Source organism: Eumetopias jubatus, unplaced genomic scaffold (assembly GCF_037043125.1).
Source record: "Eumetopias jubatus isolate StellerSeaLion01/CBP00866 unplaced genomic scaffold, mEumJub1_p1.0 scaffold_16, whole genome shotgun sequence".
In the NCBI taxonomy this organism is placed as follows: Eukaryota; Metazoa; Chordata; class Mammalia; order Carnivora; family Otariidae; genus Eumetopias; species Eumetopias jubatus.
The window spans coordinates 69,650,283-69,666,655 of record NW_028274822.1 but is presented as its reverse complement, the minus strand read 5'-3'; the positions used below and the strand labels follow the sequence as shown (position 1 = coordinate 69,666,655).

At 38.6% G+C, this 16,373-nt stretch overlaps 1 protein-coding gene across 2 annotated transcripts in view; it reads left to right on the top strand.

Annotated features, from left to right (window-relative positions):
- The window catches only part of SFI1 (SFI1 centrin binding protein), a 94,207-nt gene that overhangs the window by 25,991 nt on the left and 51,843 nt on the right, over nucleotides 1–16,373 (top strand). For both annotated transcript variants that reach the window (XM_028124710.2, XM_088019288.1), the window contains 2 exons: nucleotides 1,913–2,023; nucleotides 6,841–6,935. In XM_028124710.2, coding sequence (XP_027980511.2) covers nucleotides 1,913–2,023; nucleotides 6,841–6,935 — 206 coding nt within the window. The remainder of the gene's footprint in view (nucleotides 1–1,912; nucleotides 2,024–6,840; nucleotides 6,936–16,373) is intronic.

The following is a 16,373-nucleotide window of genomic DNA, read 5'->3' as shown; positions in this document are numbered from 1 at the left end:
TTTTCCCCAGAGGAGAACAATCCTCCAAACTCTTTCTAGGATTGAGCGGCTTGGAGGTGGGTGGTGGTGGTTATAAGCTTGGCTGTAGGCAGAGGAGAGGGAATGGGGGGGTCTCACTGTTGAGTATGTGGACTCTGTTGAAGACCCTCTCCAGAGCTCTGCCTGGTATCCTGCAGTCCAGTGGCCCTCTGTTCAGCCTCTCCAGAGAGAAACCTGAGTCTCTGCTTGGGTGAATAACAGGACCTAGGGACCTAACTGCTTATGCCCAAGCTTGCCAACAATCCTATGTTTTCATCTCCAGCCGGGGTTCCCCTGTTCCTGATGCCTCATGTTCCCCGCCTTTCTGATGTCTGTGCCACCATCTGGTTGCTCCTTGATACCCTCAGCATAGGACCCTTAGTTGTTCCTCTGTTTTCTCTGATCTGTTGGTTCAGTTGCCACTCGCCTGCCTGCTCTCTAACATCTAAAAAAAAATTTTTTTAAGATTTTATTTATTTGACAGCACAAGCAGAGGGAACAGCAAGCAGAGGGAGAGGGAAAAGCAGGCTCCCTGCTCAGCAGGGAGCCTGATGCGGGGCTCGATCCCAGGACCCTGGGATCATGACCCAAGCTGAAGGCAGACGCTTAATGACTGAGCCACCCAGGTGCCCCCGTGGCTCATTATTTGACAACACCAGAAGAGAATAAAAACATATTTTTCAGATCAGAACTACTTAAATTAGAAAGAAAGCTAAAAAATGTTATGCTATACCAATTAAAGAGGTTAAAGTAAAATTCAAAATCTGACTTTCCAAATACCATAAGCAAGTTGAGAATTATTCTCCAGTTTTGTTTTCCCTTCATCAGACTAAAAATATTTTTGATTAGTAAAAAGTGGTAGCTACACTTCCCATTTACATATACAGAAGATTAAAAATTATAAGCAAATGCCTAATGGTATTCCTAGTACTTAGAGGAACAGAGCATATTAGTTTAACTGAAATCTGGTCAGAGGAGTTATAAAAACAGCCAAAGGTAGGTAGAGGAAATAAAGAGGGGCCAAAGGTGATATAAAGAAAACAAGAGCAATGGCAGATTGTGTTGATGCTAACAGGCACTGTTCAAGGTGACTGATAACTCAAGAACTCTGTGCCTGCCAGTCGCTTTGAATTTCTATTCATGGTTCTGCAGGTTACTAACATGTTCTTCTCAGCACTCATGGTTTCTAAAAGACTAGCCAGCAAAAATATACATGAGGAAATTCACTTCACTGTTGTTCATAATAAAAAAGAGAGAGAGAAAATTACAACAAATGCCCCTCAAAAGGGGATAGGTTAAATTCAATCAATGCCACCTAGTCTTTTTTTATGAAGTAGAGCTAAGTGATACTGAAATGGAGAGATGTTCCAGAGAAGGTGTTAGGTAAAAAGATAAAGCTACCTCATAGTATGTATGACACCATTTTTAAAAATTACTTTTTTTGTATTTCCACTACCCATGTTGGAATTAACATAATACATACTCAATTTAAATATATTTACATATGTATAGTAATGTATGCACACATATTTGTATACATACGTAAAAACTTATCTACGTGTATATGCATGCACTGTGTGTACATATATAAATGGATATACATATTAAAAGCCTGAAAAGGTTTCCAGTATACCAAACTAGCTAAGGGGACACCTGGGTAGCTCAGTCAGTTAAGCAGTCCTGCTCGGTGGGAAGCCTGCTTCTCCCTCCCCCACTCCTCCCGCTTGTGTTCCCTCTCTCGCTGTGTCTCTCTTTGTCAAATAAATAAAATCTTAAAAACAAAAATGAGCCACGCTTTTCTATGAGAAAATAAAGGCAATATGAAACTAATTTGGAAATAAATATCAGCTCCCACATCATCACAGCTCTCTCTGATTTTTGTTCATTGCTGAAGGTTTTACTATGAGCAAAGAATACTTCGGAAGGTCTTTGAAGAATGGAAAGAAGAGTGGTGGGTTTTCCAGCGAGAGTGGAAACTCTGTGTTCGAGCAGACTGTCACTACAGGTCAGGTTTCATGTTATATTTAATTTTACTGATACACATTATTAAATAGTTACTTGTTAGCACGTTTCTGGTCAAAAGAAGAAAGTATTTTTGTTGTTTGTTTGTTTTCCAAAGATTCACTTATTTATTTGAGGGAGAGAGATAAAGTGTGAGCAGGGGGAGGGGCAGAGAGAGAGGGAATCTCAAGCAGACTCCCCACTGATCAGGGAGCCTGACATGGGGCCCCATCCCATGACCCTGAGATCATGACCTGAGTCAAAGTCAAGAGTTGGACGCTCAACTGATTGAGCCACCCAGGCACCCCAAAAGACAAAAGTTTTTTGCCCCCAGTTTTATTGAGATATAATTGACATATATCACTGTATGAGTCTTTGATGTACAGCATAAAGGTTTGACTTGTAAAATGATTACCATGGTAAGTTTAGTTAACGTCCATCATCTCCTACAGATAAAAAGAAATGGGAAAAAAAGAAGCTGGGTGGCTCAGTTGGTTAAGCTCAGGTCATGATATCAGGGTCCTGGGATCTGACCTGCATTGGGCTTCCCACTCAGCAGGGAGTCTGTCCCCTCTCCTGCCCCTCCCCCCACTCATGTTCCCTTTGTCTTTCTCTGAAATAAATAAAATAAAAAAAAAACTTTTTTTTTTTTTTTTTTAGATATAATGGTAAGTCTTAGGATTTATTCTCTTAACAACTTTCATACATATCATACGGTAGTGGTAACTATAGGCATCATGTTGTACATATCATCTCCAGTACTTCTCTATTTTATAATTAGATGTTTGTACCTTTTGACCACTTTCCTCCAATTCCCTCTCCCACCCCTGCCTCCCGTAAACACAAATCTGATCCTTTTCTATGAGTTTTTTGTGTTTGCTCTTAGATTCCACATATGAGTAAGATCATGCAGTATTTGTCTTTGTCTGACTTAATCACTCAGTATAATGCCTTCAGGGTTCATCCATGCTGCCACAAATGGCAGGATTTCTTTGCTTTTTATCCCATTGTATAAATCTGCCACAACTTTATCCATTCACCCATCCATGGACACTTAGGTTGTTTCCATGTCTTGGCTGTTGTAAATAGTGCTGCTGGGAACATAGGGGTACAAATATCTTTTCAAGTTAGTGTTTTCATTTACATTGGGTATTTTCCCAGAAGTGAAAATTGAAGTTTTCAGAATAGAGATCTTTGGTAGTTTTACTTTTAATTTTTTGTGGATCCTCCGTACTGTTTTCCATAGTAGCTGTAGCAATTTACAGTCCCATCAACAGTGCACAAGGGTCCCTTTCTCTACATTCACACCAGCATTTGATATCTCTTATCTTTTTGATGATGGTCATGCTAACAGGTGTGAGGTGATAGCTCATTGTGGTTTTGATTTACATTTCCCTAATGACTAGTGATGTTGAACATCTTTTAATGAACCTGTTGGCCTTTCATATATTTTCTTTGGAAAAATGTCTATTCAGTTTCTTTGCCTATTTTTTAATTGAATTATTTGGGTTTGTTTTTTTTTTTGCCATCGAGTGGTATGAGTTCTTTATATATTTTGGATATTAACCCTTTATCAAATATATGGTTTGCAGATATTTTTTTCCCATTCCATAGATTATCCTTTTCACTTTGTTGATTGTTTCTTTTGCTGTGCAGAAGTTTTTTGGTTTGGTGTAGTCCCATTTGTTTATGTTCTGTTTTGTTGCTTGTGCTTTAGGTGTCATTTCAAAAAAATCATTGCTAAGACCCATGTGAAGGAGCTCTTCCTGTTTTTTCTTTTAGGAGTTTCATGGTTTCAGGTCTTACATTTAAGTCTTTAATCCACTGCGAGTTAATTTTTGTGAGTGGTTTAAGATGGGGTCTAGTATCATTCTTTTACACGTGAATATTGAATTTTCCCAGCACCATTTTTCAAGGAGATTGTCATTTCTCCATTGAGTAGTCTTGGCTCCTTTGTCAAATATTAGTTGACCATATATACTTGGGTTTGTTCCTGTCCATTGGTGTGTTTTTCTTTTTTTTTTTTTTTTTAATAAAGTAAGATTTTTTTTTTTAAGATTTTATTTTGTTTTTTTGTCAGAGAGACAGTGAGAGAACAGCAGGCGGAGGGAGAAGCAGGCTCCCTGCTGAGCAGGGAGCCCGATGCAGGACTCAATCCCAGAATCCTGGGATCACGACCTGAGCTGAAAGCAGACGCTTAACTGATTGAGCCCCCCAGACATCCCTCACTGGTGTGTTTTTATGCCAGTACATACTGCTTTGACTAATATAGCTTTATAGTATAGCTTTAAATCAGGAAGTGTGATGCCTCCTGCTTTGTTCTTCTTTCTCAGAATTGCTTTGGATATTTTGGGTCTTTTGTGGGTCCATGGAAATTTTAGGATTGTTCTACTGTAGAAAATGCCATTGGAATCTTGATAGGGCTTACATTGAATCTATAGATGGCTTTTGGTAGTATTGTTTTAATAATATTTTAGTAATATTAATTAACATTTAATTATGTAATTAAGTTACATAATTTAGTAACATTTTAATAATTAATCTTCCAATTCATGAATGTGGGATAACTTTCCATTTATTTGTGTCTTCGATTTCTTTTGTCAGTGTTGTGTAGTTTCCAGAATAGAGATCTTTTACCTCCGTTAAATTTATTATAGAATATTTTATTGTTTTTGATGCTGTTGTAAATGGAATTGATTTATTTGTTTTTCAGATAGTTCACTGTTTGTATATGGAAATGCTACTGATTTCTGTGTGTTGATTTTGTATCCTGCAAAGTTGACTGAATTTTTTATTAAATATAATAGTTTTGGGGCTGAGTCTGTAGGATTTTCTATGTATAAAATCATGTCACTTACAAATAGAGACAATTTCACTTTTCACTTTTCACAATTTCCCATTCTGATGCCTTTTGTTTGTTTTTCTTGCCTGATTGCTTTGACTAGGACTTCCAGTATTATGTTGAATAGGAGTGGTAAGAGTGGACACTTTTGTATTGTTCCTGATCTTAGAGGAAAAGCTCTCAGCCTTTCTTCTTTGCGTATGATGTTAGCTGTAGGCTTGTCATATATGGCCTTTATTATATTGAGATATGTTTGGTCTATCCGTAATTTGTTAAATGTCATTATCATGAGTGGTTGTTGAGTTTTGTCAAATGCTTTTTCTGTGTCTTTTGAGGTGACCCTGTGATTCTTTTCTTTCATTCTGTTAATGTGATGGATCACATTGATTTAGAGAAGAGTTTTGAATCCTATTCTGTTTTTCTTCAAATTCTTTTTAGAATAAGTAAGATCAAAGTCCTAAATTAAACCCAAGCACATGTGCATGTGGACACACACACATAGAGACACCTCTTTAAGTAACCGTTATGTATTGGTCATATTAATGATATGAATAGGGTTTTCTCACTGACTCTCACTTCTGTATAATTTCTAATTCTGAGAGTGTTCTGTTTTTTTAAAATAATAGGTTTTAATTTTTATTCATTATAGGAGAAAATATATGCCCAATATGGGACATTAAGAAAATAGAAATAGAGAAAAAACTAAATCTTGACATTAGTACTCCCAGTGATAAGTAGAGGAAAAAGTAAAAATTGGAATTATATCAAATACACATTTTATACCTTTTTTATACAATAAAAAAATTAATGTATCTTACACAGTGTATCTTTTAAAAATAGCATTTACTCTCATAATCACTTCTTTATTTAGGTTCTTTGGGTCAGGGTTTCTGATTTGTGGATATTTCAGATAAGATAAAGACTGTTGAATCATTTTAATAAGCTTGTAGAGTATGAAATCAAGTCTTAGGAAATAGGATAGTGAAAATACGGAGGGACTGACAGTCTTAATGTGTATAGTGTATGTATTGAGAAGGAAAAGACAAAGGAAAGGTGTCATTGACCATGTTTAGTGCAGAGGAGAGGTAATGTTTTACATAATGTGGATGATTAAGGTGATAAAGATATGACTGTCACTCCAAATGTCACAGCTCTGTGAATGCTGAAGGTGAAGTTATTCTCAGGTAATTCAAGCCTATTTTTCCTTAATGGTACTGTAAAGTGAGGAGAATGACTCTCCATCAAGGAGAGTAGATTTCACTGTGACTATGTGAAATAAGATTTTAGCTTAAGATATGATTTTTTTGTATCAGCATCCATGTTAATTTCTGAGTACAGAATGGACTAGTTATATTGAATTAGGAGTTTTTTTGGTTTAAAGAAATGCCATTTGGGGCACCTGACTGGCTCAGTCTGTGGAGCATGTGACTCGATCTCTGGTTTGTGAATTCAAGCCCCACGTTGGGTGTAGAGATTATAAATAAATAAATTTTATTTATTTATTTTTAAAGATTTTATTTATTTGACAGAGAGAGATCACAAAGTAGGCAGACAGGGAGAGGGAGAAGCAGGCTCCCCACTGAACACGGAGCCCAATGCGGGGCTCGATCCCAGGACACTGGGATCATGACCCTAGCCGAAGGCAGACACTTAACTGACTGAGCTACCCAGGCGCCCCAATAAATAAATAAACCTTAAAAAATAAAGTAGGGGCACCTGGGTGTCTCAGTTGGTTAAGCAACTGCCTTCGGCTCGGGTCATGATCTCGGGGTCCTGGGATCGAGCCCCACATCGGGCTCTCTGCCCAAGTGGGGAGCCTGCTTCTCCCTCTCCCTCTACTTGCCACTCTCCCTGCTTGTGAGCTCACTCTCTCTTTCTTGCTCTCTCTCTCTGTCAAATAAGTAAATAAAATCTTTAAAAAAAAAAAAAGGAAAGAAAGAAAGAAATGCCATTTCCTTTTTTTTTTTTTGCCTCCTCAGATATTACTTGTACAACCTGATGTTCCAGACCTGGAGGACCTATGTGCATCAGCAGCAGGAGATGAGGGCCAAGTACATTAGAGCCGAGAAGCATGGTGAGACAAGGAAGTACATGTCTAAAGAAAATGCCTTCATTTATTTGATTTTCTTTTATGAAGACTTAATTTTTTGAGAGCAGTTTTAGTTAGGTTCATAGCACAAAATTAAGGGGAAGATACAGTGATTGTATCTCTCCCCCCATGCATGCTTAGTCTCTCCCACTATTAACATCCCTCACCAGAGTGGTACATCTGTTACAGTGAATCCACATCAACACATCATACTCACTTAAAGTCCATAGTTTACACTAGGGTTCACTCTCAGTATTGTACCTTCTATGGACATGTATCCATTATGGTATCATACAGAGTATTTTCGCTGCTCTAAAAATCTTGTGCTCTCCCTGTTTAGCTCATCTCCTCCCCCGGCAACTTTTTTTTTTGTTTTAAAGATTTATTTATTAGAGAGAGAGAGAGAGCATGAGTGGGAGGGGCAGAAGGAGAGGGAGAGAGAATCTCAAGCTGACTGTATGCAGAGTGTGGAGCCCAATGCAGGGCTTGATCCCATGACCCCAAGATTGTGGCCTGAGCAGAAACCAAGAGTTGGACGTTCAACCGACTGCACCACCTGGGCACCCATCCAGACGCCCATCTACCCTCACCCCCAGCAACTTTTTACTATCTTCATAGTTTTTCCTTTTCCAGAATGTCATGTAATTGAAGTCATATAGTATATAGCCCTTTCAGATTGGCTTCTTTTACTTAGTAATATGCAGTTAAGGTCCCTTCATATCTTTTTTTTTTTAAGATTTTATTTATTTGAGAGAGAGAGAGAAAGCACATGAGAGGGGGGAGGGTCAGAAGGAGAAGCAGACTCCCTGCTGAGCATGGAGCCCGATGCCCGATGCGGGACTCGATCCAGGGACTCCAGGATCATGACCTGAGCCGAAGGCAGTCACTTAATCAACTGAGCCACCCAGGCGCCTGGTCCCTTCGTATCGTTTATGGTTTGATACATAGCTCATTTCTTTCTTTTTTTTTTTTTTATGTTAGTCACCATACATTACATCATTAGTTTTTTGGTTTTTTTTTTTAAAGATTTTATTTATTTGACAGAGAGAGACACAGTGAGAGAGGGAACACAAACGGGGGGAGTGAGGGGGGAAGCAGGCTTCCCGTGGAGCAGGGAGCCTGATGCGGGGCTCAATCCCAGGACCCTGGGATCATGACTTAGCCGAAGGCAAATGCTTAACGACTGAGCCACCCAGGCGCCCCACATCATTAGTTTTTCATGTAGTGTTCCATGATTCATTGTTTTCGTATAACACCCAATGCTCCATTCAATACATGCCCTCCTTAATACCCATCACTGGGCTAACCCATCCCCTCACCCGCTTCCCTCTAAAACCCTCAGTTTCTTTCTCAGACTCCATAGTCTCTCATGGTTTGTCTCCCCCTCCCATTTCCCCCCTTCATTTTTCCCTTCCTACTATCTTTTTTTTTTTTAACATATAATGTATTATTTCAGAGGTACAGGTCTGTGATTCATCAGTCTTACACAGTTCACAGCGTTCACCATAGCACATACCCTCCCCAATGTCCATCACCATCCAGCCACCCCATCCCTCCCACCCCCACCACTCCAGCAACCCTCAGTTTGTTTCCTGAGATTAAGAGTTCCTCACATAAGTGAGATCATATGATACTTGTCTTTCTTTGATTGACCTATTTCGCTTAGCATAATACCCTCTAGTTCTATCCACGTTGTTGCAAATGGCAAGATTTCGGGTTTTTTATGGCTGTATAATATTCCATTGTGTGTGTGTACATAGATATATATATGGCACATCTTCTTTATCCATTCATCTGTTGATGGACATCTTGGCTCTTCCCATAGTTTGGCGATAGCTCATTTCTTTTTAGTGCTGAATAACATTCCATCGTCTGGATGTACAATTTATCCATTTCTAAGAGGGACATCTTGGTTGCTTCCAAATTTTGGCAGTTATGAATAAAACTGCTATAAATTTCCATGTGCAGGTTTTTGTATGGACCTAAGTTTTCAGCTCCTTTGGATAAATACCAAGGATTGCAATTGCTGGATCATATGATAAGACTATGTTTAGTTTTGTAAGAAACTGCCAAACTGTCTTCCAGAGTGGCTGTACTCTTGTGCAATCCCAATAGCTATGAATGAGAGTGTCTGTTGCTCCACATCCTTACCAGCATTTGGTGTTGATAGTGTTCTGGATTTTGGTCATTCTTTTTTTTTTTTTTTAATGATTTGATAGATGGCTTTTAATAAAATCTCAGGCACTACAAAGTATTATAGGAAAATTTAAAATATCAATGAAGTCATAGGGTGTTTGCTATTTTAAGAGTAGATTCCAGTCTCCTTTGCCTGGCATTTAAGGCCTTTCTACATGGCCCTAATCTACTTTCTTCTTATTTTTATTTTTTTATTGTTAATCACCATACATTACATCATTAGTTTTTCATGTGGATTTTGGTCATTCTAATAGGTGTGTAGTGGTATCTTGTTGTTTTAATTTGTATTCTCTGATGACATGATGTGGAGCATCTTTTCATATGCTTATTTGCCATCTGTATATTTTTGCTGAGGTGTTTTTTGTCCATTTTTTTAATTGGATTGTTTTCTTGTTGAGTTTTAAGAATTCCTCGTATATTTCAGATAACAATCTTTTATCAAATGTGTCTTTTGCAAATATTTTCTCCCACTCTGTGGCTTGTCTTTTCATTCTCTTTACATTTCTTTGGAAAGCAAAAGTTTTTAATTTTAATGAAGTCCAGCTCATCAAATTTTTCTTTCGTGGATCATGCTTTTGTGTTGTATCAGCCCAAGGTCATCTGAGTTTTCACCTATGTTATTGTCAAGGAGTTTTATTGTTTTGTGTTTTACATTTAGGTCAGTAGTCCATTATGAGTTAATTTTTATGAAGAACGTAAGATCTGTGTCTAGATTCTTTTTTTTTTTTTTGCATGTCTAAGTCCAGTTGTTTCTGTACCATTTGTTGAAAAGACTGTTTTTGCTTCATTGTATTGCCCCTGCTCCTTTGTCAAAGATAAATTGGCTGTATTTACATGGGTCTGTTTCTGGGCCCTCTCTTCTGTTCCATTGATCTGTCAGTTCCTTCACCAATATAATTTTGTCTTGATTACTGTAGCTTTATAGTAAGTCTTGAAGTCCAGTAATGTCATTCCTCCAACCTTGTTCTCCTTTAATATTGTGTTGGCTATTCTAGGTCTTTTGTCTCTTCATGTAAACTTTAGAATCAGTTTGTTGAAATCCACAAAATAACCTGCTGGGATTTTGGTTAGGGGTGCTTTGAATCTATAGATCAAGTTGGGAAGAACTGACATTTTTAAAAAAAGATTTTATTTACTCATTTGAGAGAGAGACAGAGCACAAGCAGGGGGAGAGGCAGAGGGAAGAGAAGCAGGTTCCCCGCTGAGCAGGGAGCCCGACGTGGGGCTCGATCCCAGGACCTGGAGATCATGACTTGAGCCGAAGGCAGACACTTCACTGACTAAGCCACCCAGATGCCCTGGAAGAACTGATATTTTGACAATATTGAATCTCCCTATCCATGAAAATGGAATATCCCTCCATTTATGTAGTTCTTTGATTTTGTTCATCAGAGTTTTGCAGTTTTCCTCATATTGACATTGTATATATTTTGTTAGATTTATATCTGGGTATTTCATTTTTGGGGGTGCTAATGTAAATGGTATTGTGCTTTCAATTCCAAATTCCATTTGTTCGTTACTGGTATATAGGAAAGCAATTAACTTTTGTATATTAACTTTGCATCTCAACCTTGCTATGGATTGCTTATTAGTTCCAGGAATCTTTTTGTTTGTTTTGTCAGTTCTTTGGGGTTATCTACATGGACAGTTGTGTCACCTGTGAACAAAGACAGTTTTACTTCTTTTTTCCCAATCTTTGTATCTTTTATTGCTTTTTCTTGTCTTGTTGCATTAGCTAGAACTTCTAATATGATGTTGAAAAGCAGTAGTTGAGGGGCACCTGGGTGGCACAGTCTGTTGAGTGTCCAACTCTTGGTTTCAGCTCAGGTCTGATTTCATGGTTGGTCATGAGATTGAGCCCTGCTTTGGGCTCCTCACTTAGCACGGAATCTGCTGGTGTTTCTCTCTCCTCTCATTCTGTCCCTTCCCCCTCGCACTCTCTCTCTCTCTAAAATAAGTAAAGTAAATCTTTGAAAAGAAAAGGAGTAGTTGAGAGGGGTCATTTCTGCCTTGTATCTGATCTTAGTGGGAAAATTTTGAGTTTCTCACCATTAAGTATGATAAAGGCTTTTTGTAGATACTCTTTATCAAGAGGAAGGCCCCTCTCTTTTTCCTAGTTTCCTGAGAGCCCACATTTACTTTTACAGAAGCTCTTGGGAAGACAAGCACATTATCTCAGAGAAAATAACACCAGGTCAAAGGGAACATTTGTTTGATCCCCTTTCCTATTATCCAGAATCTTTTTTTTTTTTGGAGGGGAGAGGGAGAAGCAGGCTTCCCATGGAGCAAGGAGCCCGATGTGGGGCTCGATCCCAGGACCCCAGGATCATGACCCGAGCTGAAGGCAGCCGCTCAACCAACTGAGCGATGCAGGCACCCCCCTATTATCCAGAATCTTTATCTCTGAGCAAGAACTCCTGTATCTCCTGTATAGTCATATCCCTATGGTTTTTTCCATATGGCATGGTTTTGGCACCTACAACTCATTTAAGCATGATTTCTGTGAACTGGCTATTCGTGCCCTCCCACAGCACCTGGGGTGGCTGTTTGTTTAGCTGTCCATGTGTCAAGTTGCAGTGCTCACTTCTGGTCTTCTATTTTTTTTTTTTTTTTAAGATTTTATTGATTTATTTGAGAGAGAGAGACACAGTGAGAGAGGGAACACAAGCAGGGAGAGTGGGAGAGGGAGAAGTGGGCTTCCTGCAGAGCAGGGAGCCCAATGTGGGGCTCGATCCCAGGACCCTGGGATCATGACCTGAGCTGAAGGCAGACGCTTAACGACTGAGCCACCCAGGCGCTCCCACTTCTGGTCTTCTGTGTCCAGGTTGCCTCTTAGTGATCTTGTGGCCAATTTTGCTCTGGTCAGTATCTGGTTCCTCTGTGAGTTGAGTCCAGAAACCCATATTGAGAGTCTAAGAGAAAAAGGCACTGAGTTTCAAAATGATGGTGCAGCCTGCATTAGCAGCTGCCTCATCACGCATTTCATGTGAATGCCTTGCAGGCGCCTCAAACTCAGCAAGTTACAAATACAACTTGTCAGCTGCCCCACATTTAGATCTGCATTTCCTCCTACTTTTCCTAGCTAAGTGAGAAGCCTTACTGAAGCATGGCCTATCCATTTCTCATGCCTCACATCATTCATTTATCTGTGCTCATAGTATGGCTCCCCAACATGTCCCTTGCCCTCATCTTTTCTTTGTTACTGCCCGATTAATCCTCATCTTTTCCCCAGAGTTTTATAAGTTCCTCTCTTTCATCTCCCTGCATTTATTTTCTCCCCCTTCTCATTGTCCACATGGCTATAATAGTGTTAAGACATACGTAGGATCATGTCACTCCTGTGTATACAAATTCATTTGGCTCCTCTTTGCTAATAAAGTCAACACTCCTTGGTGTAGCATACAAGGTCTTCACCCTTTCTGTTCTTTACCTTCCATATACCCTATGCCCTTGCCACACTGGATGTGTACTTCCCTATCTTTCCATGTTTGCCCCTGCAGTTCCTCCAGCAGGCCCATTTCAAATATCATCTTCCCCATGTAATGTTCCCTTCTCTCCCCCAGCACAGTGGATTCTTCCTCCCCTTGTCTGTTTTCCCAGAATGTAAGAAGCTGAAGCCTCTTAGTTGTAGCACCAGGTGCATTGTTTCAGTATTGAGCTGGTAAGCTGCTTATGTTTTTGTTCCCTTTTTAATTTATACAAAGTAAGAATCACTCTTTTTGGTGTATAGTTCTTTGAGTTTTGAGGAGTGCATAGTTGTGTAACCACCATCACAATCAAGAGACAGAAAGTTCCATCACTCCGGACCTTGTGCTAACCCTCTGTAGCACCTTCCCTCCACGCTTGATACCTGGCAACCATGAACTGGTTCTTTATCACCATAGACTCCTTTTTCTAGAACAGCATATAAGGGGAAGCATACAGTAGGCCAGCATTTTGACACTGCCTTCTTTCACTTCGCATAATGCATTTGAGATTCATCCCAGTTGTTGCATGTATCAGTAGTTCATTCCTTTATATTGCTGAGTAGTATTCTGTATACTGCCTAGTAGGAGCGTATGAAAATTTATCCATTCACTGATTGAAGGACATCTGCGTTGTTTGCAGTTTTAGACAACTATGAATAATAAATCATAAACATTTGTGTATAGTTTTCCGTATGAATACTTGGGTAGATTATCTAGGCATAATTATCTGGTGTGATTAGGCATAGGATTACTGGGATCTTACAATATGTGTATATTTAACTTTATAAGAAACTGCCAAACTGTTTCCCAAAGTGACTGTACCACTTTGCATTCCTACCAGCAATTTATGAGAGTTCTACTTGTTTTGCATCTTACCAGCACTTGGTATTGTCATTTAAAATAAAATTTTAACTATACAGATAGGTGTGTGGAAGTATTTCATTAAGGTTGGAATTTGTATTTATGTAATGATTAATGATGTTGAGTATTTTTTCCTATGCTTACTTGCTATTTATATCTCTTTTTGGTGAAGAGTCTGTTCAAGATCTTTTGTCCTTTTAAATTGGTTGTGTTCTTGTTGAGTTTTGTTAAAAAATATATTCTGGTTACAAGTCTTTTGTGAAAAGCATGACTGGCAAGTACTTTCTCCCAGAATGTGGCTTGTCTTTTCATTCTCTCTCTCTCTTTTTTTTTCTTGTCTTTTCATTTTCTTAACTGTGTCTTTGCAGAGCAAAAATTTTTAGTTTTGAAAAAGTCCAATTTATTATTTTTTTGTTTTATGGATTGTGTTTTTGATACTGTATCTAGGAACTCCACCTATTTCAGTGTCACAAAGATTTTCTCCAGTGTTTTCTTCTAAAAGTTCTGTGGTTTTACATATGGATCTTATATATCCTGCAACCTTGCTAAGTTCATTGATTGGTTATAGGAGCTTTTTTGTGGATTCCAAGGGATTTTTCTATGCAGAAAGTTAAGTCATATGTGAACAGAGACTTTTTTTTTTAAAGATTTTATTTATTTTTCAACAGAGAGAGACACAGCAAGAGAGGGAACACAAGCAGGGGGAGTGGGAGAGGGAGAACCAGGCTTCCTGTGGAACAGGGAGCCTGATGCAGGGCTCGATCCCAGGACCCTGGAGATCATGACCGGAGCCGAAGGCAGACGCTTAACGACTGAGCCACCCAGGTGCCCCGAACAGAGACATTTTTGTTCCTTCCTTTACAGATTATTTTTATTACACTGGCTAGAGCTTCCAGTAAGATATGGAATAGGAGTGGTCAGAGTGGATATCATTGCCTTGTTCCTGATCTTAAGGGAAAAGCATTCAGCGTTTAATCATTAAATATGATGTTAGCTGTAGGTTTTTTGTAGATGTCCTTTGTCAGGTTAAGGAGTTCTGTTCCTAGTTTTCTGAGCATTTTTATCAGTAAGAGGCATTAAATTTTGTCAGATGATTTTTCTGTATCTATTGAGATGATTCACTGCTTTTCCTTTTTAGTCCATTAATATGGTGAAACAGAGCAATTTTCAAATTTTGAACCAGCCTTACATTCCTCAGATTAATGCCATTCTTTATATATTGCTGGGTTCAGTTTGCTAATTTTTTTGTTGAGGATTTTTACATCTGTGTTTATGAGGATATTGTCCTGTACTTTTCTTTTGTTATAATGTCCTTGTCTGGTTTTGGTTCGGGGTCATACTGGCTTCATAGAATGAGTTGGGGAGTGTTTCATCGTCTTCTATTTTCTAAAAAGGATTTGTAGAATTTGTATTATTTCTTCCTTAAATATTTGTTAAAATTCTCCAGTGAACTCATCTGGGCCTGGAGTTTTCTTTGTTGAAGAAGTTTGAACTTTGAATTCAAGTTTTTGAGTAGATGTAAGACTATTTAGGTTACCTCTTCCTTCTTGAATGAGTTTTGGTAATTTGTTTTTCAAGGAATTGGTCCATTTTAAATATGTTGTTTAATTTATGGTATAGAGTCATTTGAAGTATTCCATTTTAATGTTAATGCCTGCAGGGTCTGTAGTGGTAGCTCTTCCCATTCTAATATTGATCATTTATGTCTTTAGCCTTCTGTTTTTAGTAAGTGTGGATAGAGCTTTATTAGTTTTATCCTTCTTTTCAAATAACCAGCTTTTGCATTCATTCTCTGTTGTTTTTCTGTTTTCGAGTTCCTTGATTTCTATTCCTGTTTTTATATTCTCTCACTTCTGCAAGGTTTGGTTTTAATTTGTTTTTTTCTATTCTAGTGTCTTAAGATGCAAGCTGAGATTATTGATTTGAGGACTTTCCTTTGTTCTAACACAAACATTTACTGTAATAAAGTTATCTTTAAGCATGGCTTTAACTGCACCCCACAGATTTTAATATTTGCAATTTTGCTTTCATTCAGTAAGAAATGTTTTCTTTCCCTTTTTTAAAATAATTTATTTTCCAGAGAGAGAGCACGTGAGAGAGCACACAAGCAGGGGGAATGGCAGGCAGAGGGAGAAGCAGACTTCCTGCTGAGCAGGGAGCCTGATGTGGGACTCGATCCCAGGACTCTGGGATCATGACCTGAGCCGAGGGCAGCTGCTTAACCGACTGAGCCATCCAGGCGTCCCTAAGAAATGTTTTCTAATTTCCATTAAGACTTCCGTTTTGACCCACAGATTATCTAGAAGTGTGTTTATCAGGGACTTTTTTTTTTTTTAAGATTTTATTTATTTATATGACAGAGACACAGCGAGAGAGGAACATAAGCAGGGGGAGTGGGAGCGGGAGAGAGTGAAGCAGGCTTCCTGCTGAGCAGGGAGCCGGATGTGAGGCTTGATCCCAGAACCCTGTGATCATGACCCAAGCTTAAGGCAGATGCTTAACGACTGAGCCACCCAGGCGCCCCAATTGGGGACTTTCTAATACCTTTCTATATTTATAGAAATAGTTCAAAATATCTTTATTAATTTCTACTTTACCCCATTAGGAATGAGAGAACAGACAGTATGATTTCAGTTCTGTTAAACAATTTAAGATTTGTTTTATTTTGTTTGTTTTAGAACATTTATCTTGTGAATATTCCATATTTCAGGAATATGCATTCTGCTACCTTATATTATTTGCAAATAAATACAGCTATATTATGGAGTAGAAAGAAAAGTCACTTGAATTCTTCAGATAAAAAGAGTTGTTTCTGGAGGTGCCTGGGTGGCTCAGTCCATTCAGTGTTTGACTCTTGGTTTTGGCTCAGGTTGTGATCTCAGGGTCATGAGATCGTGGA